Source organism: Oxyura jamaicensis, chromosome 9 (genome assembly GCF_011077185.1).
Source record: "Oxyura jamaicensis isolate SHBP4307 breed ruddy duck chromosome 9, BPBGC_Ojam_1.0, whole genome shotgun sequence".
In the NCBI taxonomy this organism is placed as follows: domain Eukaryota; kingdom Metazoa; phylum Chordata; class Aves; order Anseriformes; family Anatidae; genus Oxyura; species Oxyura jamaicensis.
Window position 1 is genome coordinate 7,523,286 of NC_048901.1, and position 5,135 is coordinate 7,528,420.

Genomic DNA, 5,135 nt, shown 5'->3' on the forward strand with positions numbered 1-5,135 from the left:
CCCGACCTCCATCCCGGCCCCGGCTCCGGCCCCGGCTCCGGCCCCGGTCCCGGCGAGCCCCGGACGGGACGGCCGCCAGCAGCGGGCTCGGCGCAGCGCGCACCGGCAGCGCTCGGCACCGCGCAGCGCTGCGCGCCCCGGGCGGCGGGCGCGGGGCACCATGATGAGCAGCTACCCGGACGCCGAGGAGGACGCGGTGGCGCTGCTGGCTCATGACAGCGGTGGCAGCAAGGAGCCGGAGCGGGGCAAGGAGGAGCTGGGCGCCGACAAGGGCCCCGAGAAGCCGGACCCCTCGCAGAAGCCCCCCTACTCCTACGTGGCCCTGATCGCCATGGCCATCCGGGAGAGCGCGGAGAAGAGGCTCACGCTGTCCGGGATCTACCAGTACATCATCAGCAAGTTTCCTTTCTACGAGAAGAACAAGAAGGGCTGGCAGAACAGCATCCGCCACAACCTCAGCCTCAACGAGTGCTTCATCAAGGTGCCCCGGGAGGGCGGCGGCGAGCGCAAGGGCAACTACTGGACGCTGGACCCCGCCTGCGAGGACATGTTCGAGAAGGGCAACTACCGCCGGAGGCGGAGGATGAAGCGGCCTTTCCGGCCGCCCCCGACCCACTTCCAGCCCGGCAAGACCCTCTTCAGCCCCGACAGCTACGGCTACCTCTCCCCGCCCAAGTACCTGCAGTCCACCTTCATGAACAACTCGTGGCCGCTGGCGCAGCCCCCCGCGCCCATGCCCTACGCCTCCTGCCAGATGTCTGGCGGGAACGTCAGCCCCGTCAATGTGAAAGGACTCTCGGGCCCGGCCTCCTACAGCCCCTACTCGCGGGTGCAGAGCATGGCGCTGCCCGGCATGGTGAACTCCTACAACGGCATGGGCCACCACCACCACCCGCACGCCCACCACCCGCAGCAGCTCAGCCCCGCCAGCCCCGCGCCGCCCGCCGCCCCGGCCGCCAACGGGGCCGGCCTGCAGTTCGCCTGCGCCCGCCAGCCCGCCGAGCTGTCCATGATGCACTGTTCCTACTGGGAGCACGACAGCAAACACAGCGCCCTGCACTCCCGCATAGACATCTAGGGAGGCTCCGACCGGCCGCCGCCGCAGAGTGCCCCGGCCCCGGCCCCGCTCCGCTCCCGCCGCGTTCCGTGCGCTGTCGTGTGCCTCCTCCTCCTCCTCCTCTTCCTCCCTCTCCTCTCGAGCTGCGGATTCTTCTCTCTCTGTGCCCAAAGCGTGGCGGTGGGGAAAAGCCCCCCCTGCTCCCCGCTCTGTCTGTCTGTCTGTCGCTCTGTCCGTCCGTATGTTCGTTCGTTCCTCGGGGCCTGGGGCTTGTTTTCTCGGTGCTTTTGGGGAGGGGGGGGTGCGCAATGACAAGCAGGCCGGTTCCCCCTCAACGCTCTGTCCCGTTAAAGCTCCCCTCGGTGTTCTCGGGCTCGGCCCCGGGGAGCGCCGCGGGGCTGTGGCGGTCCCGGGGCCGGGGCCTAGGCGCTGCCGTGCGCCGCTGAGCTCGGCCTCCTCCTCCCCTTCGGCTTCTCTTTCTGCTTCCTCGGCCTGCAAAGCACTGCGCTTCTTCCGAGCTGTACCTTTTCTTCGAAATAGTGCTGATGGGGGGACTGTCGTAGCCGCAGGAGAAGTGCGATGTCGCTGGTTGCTAGAAGCCAACAAACAAAACCCGCCAGGGTCACTCGTGAAACGTTTCGGCAGCAGTAGATGTGTTTTTAAAGGAGACAATATCCTCTGAGGTCTTAAAAGTAATTTTATACAGGTCTAAAAAAATATTTTGATGTTATAAAAAAAAAAAAAAGACGGTTTCCTGTGAAATTGGAATATTTTTCCGAGCGCATATTATTATTAATAATGAAAGTTTAAACTATCTTCGTATTTTTCGACCTCAAATCTGGCCCAAAATGGATTTTCGGTAGGTTCTGCTTTTGAATGCTTGCCCTTTTTCTTGAAACGTTTTGATCCTTCGATTTTACATAGACTAATGTGAAAAGAAATAGCGTTTATAATACAGGGGCCAGTTCATAGCGATTTTGTAAGTGTTTATGTAAGCTGATAGATGCTGTGGCATAGTACCATTTTGGGACCAACTTTTCTAGAGAGAACTAGCACTTTTATTGTACTTTCTAGCATTGTAAAGTCTCCAATAAAACGCTTTTCTTCCTCTCGATATCGTTGTCTTTCACTCCGCTCCCCCGCGCTGCTGTACCGTCGGGAGGCGGCGGAGCTCCGCGCTCCCGGAGCCGCTCCCGGAGCCGTCCCGGGGCCGCGGCAGGCGCGGGCCGGGCTCGGGGTGCGGAGCGGGGCCGCTCGGAGCCGGCCGGGGCCGCTGCCAGGCGGCGGAGCGCGGCGAGACGGCGCTGCTCGGAGCCCCGGCGCTGCCGCGGCTCGGCTTGGGCTCCGCTTTCGTTTCGGCCCTACTCGGTCGGGGCCGCGGAGCCGCGCCGCGATCTCTCGGCCCGGGCCCGGGCCCGCCGCCTGCCCGCGTACGCGGGGGCCCTCCCTCGGACGCCGGGCCGGGGCCGGGGCCGCTTCCCCGCGGCCGGCGCGGGGCTGCGGGGGTCCCGCTGGGCGAGGGTCGCTAGCACCCCGGGGAGCCCCCCCCTCGGCGCTCGCCCTCCCGCCCAGGGCCTCCTGCAGCCTCCCTGCTCGGAGCACCGGGGCAGCCCCAGCCCGGGCTCCAAAGCCGCAGCGTCCCGCACGGCGGGCATGGCCAGCGGAGCAGCGCTGGGCCGCCCGGCCTCGCTGCCGCCGGGGGCTTCGAGGTGCCGCCGGCCCCGGGCCCACGGACAGCTCCGGGAGCAGTGCCGTGCCGAGCCGTGCCATGCCCAGGCGGTGACCCCGCAGGGACGGAGCCCGGCCCGGCGCTGCGTGGCCCGGCAGCCGGCTGTGCCCATAGCAAGAGCCAGGGAGCAGCGCTTTGAACCGGAGGTGGGCGCCTCGGGCAGCACGGCCTGCTTTCCCCAGGACTCCCGGGGCGGGAGCGGGGAGCGGGCCAGGGAGGCCCCGGGCTGCTTTCTCCCGGGCTGCCCTCAGCCGGGTGCCGAGGGGGCGGCGGCTCGTCCCGCCGGGGCCCTGCTCTCTTCTCCCGAGCTCCCCGACCCCAGCGCGACCCCCGCTTAGCCGGTGCCGCCGTCGCGCCCGTGGGATGTTTCTGCGATCGTTTACCATGCTTTATAAGCAAGGGCAAGGCTGGATGTGAACCCGCGTGGTTTATTGAGCAGCCACCGTGTCCTGGGCACGGCCGCGGCTCCGCCGCCTCCATCTTTGCCTCCCCGGGGGCGCACACGGCAGGCCTGGGTCGGCAGGACCAGGGCCGCGTCCTCGGCAGCGCCGCCGCAGCGGGGACGGGGAAAGCAGCGCCGGAGCCCCGCCGGGAGCCGAACGGGAGCCCCGTAGCCCCCGGGCCGGGCTGCCCACTCTCGCTGGGTGCCGTCGGGCGGCGGAGCGGGGCCCGGCTCGTCCCTCAGCTCCCGGAGCGTCCGCGGCTCCCGTTCAGCTCCCGGCGGGACCTCTCCGGCCTGGGGCAGCCACGGCGCCGCGAGGGATCGGGCCCCAACCGAGCCGTAACCAGCCCCGGTGCCGAGCAGCCTCGTGGCCACGAACGGGCCGGGCCGGGCCGGGTTTGCCGCCGGGGCTTTGCTTGGCGAGGGGACGGGGAATGGCTGCGGCTTCGCTCGACGGCGTCTCCTCGCCCCGGGGCCCTGACGAAAGAAAGCGGCCGAGCGCCGGCCTGACGGCAGGAGCCGGCTCTGCGCGCAGGGCGAGGCCCGGGCCCCGTTACACGAAGGCCGCGGGCGGGCGGCAGCCACACGCCGGGGGCCGGGGGACTCGGGGCCGCCCGCCCTGCCGGAGCGGCCCCGGGTTTGTGCAACGCTGGCGAGAGATGAAAGCAGAAGAGCGGGGACTGTTTTCTCCCTGCACGGAGCAGGCGTGGAAGGAGCCTCCCCGAGGCTCCCACAGCCCCCCGGCCGCCCCAGGGGCAGTGCCGGGCCCGGGGCGCTGCTCTGAGGCCGCCGCTTCTCCTTCCCCGCCGCTCCTTGGCGCAGCCGTCGAACCCTGCCGGTGCTCGGCGGGTGGCACAGCTCTGGGTGCCGGGAGCGCTCTCGGCACGGCCCGGCACGGCTCGGTACAGCTCGGTACGGCTGCCCTCTGCCTGCGGCCCGGCGGGAGAGCCGGGGCAGCTGAGGAGGACCCCCGGGCGCGGCGGTGGCCCGCGGTGCCCCGGCTCCTGTCGCCGTGGCCGGGCCGGGTGGGCGCTGGGGCGGGGACGGCGGGGCCGGGGCCGGGCTCCGGGGGGTGGGGGGTGGGGGGGAGCACGCAGCCGGCTCTCACCTTGCGGCCCCCTCCCGCCCCGGCCGCTGCGGCTGTTTGATACCGCCTGATTCCTGGTATTCTTGTCCGTGTTTTAAGTCGTGAAAAAGTCATTTCCAGTCCCATGGTCCGCGTTTCACCCTGAACTCATTGAAAAGAGAGTGCGGGGTCAGGACTGTTTATTATACAACCAATTAAAACAGGAAAATATGCAAAGGCTTCATTCAGCGAGATCCGGCTATTGTTAAGCCGAAAACGATATTTTGGTTTCAGAAATAAAAAAGTACGTTTGTTACTTAAAAAATCTCCGCTCTGCGTGTGTGACGGCCGCGGGGACGGGCGGGCAGCGCCGCCAGCCCCGGTGCGCCCCGCCCGGCCGCCGCTCGGGGCCCCGACGGGCGATGCCCGAGGCCGGCCTCAGGGCGCTCCGCAGCCCCAGCGGCGGCCGCAGCCCCGCGGCTCGAAGCCTGGGGGGGACCCGCTGCCCCCGCTCCTCCTCCTTGCCGGGGTGCGCGCCCAGGGGCGCCCGGGGTGGGCTGGGCTCCCAGAGGCGGCAGCGGGCGGGCGGCGGCCAGGGGGGGTCCCGCGGGGGCTCGGCGCCCGCCCCAGGTAGCCCCTGGGGGTGCGATCAGCGGCGGGCCTGGGAAGCGTTCCCCAAAACAATCGCTCGGGCTGACCTAACCCGAGGAGTTTATTTTAGTCCCCGATCTGTATTGAAAACATTAGCTCTGCTGCTTGTGGTTGTTTACAGCGTGTTGGTCTCGGCAGCACGGCCGTCCTTCTGGAAGAGTCTCGGAGAACTGAGGCGGAGGGAAACCAA

At 68.6% G+C, this 5,135-nt stretch overlaps 1 protein-coding gene across 1 annotated transcript; it reads left to right on the plus strand.

Moving 5' to 3' along the window:
* The first annotated feature begins 6 nt into the window (after positions 1-6).
* Positions 7-2,171, plus strand: FOXL2 (forkhead box L2). Its single transcript, XM_035334503.1, has one exon. The coding sequence runs from the start codon at positions 161-163 to the stop codon at positions 1,076-1,078; it is 918 nt and encodes a 305-aa protein (XP_035190394.1). The 5' UTR covers positions 7-160; the 3' UTR covers positions 1,079-2,171.
* Positions 2,172-5,135: the final 2,964 nt, after the last annotated feature.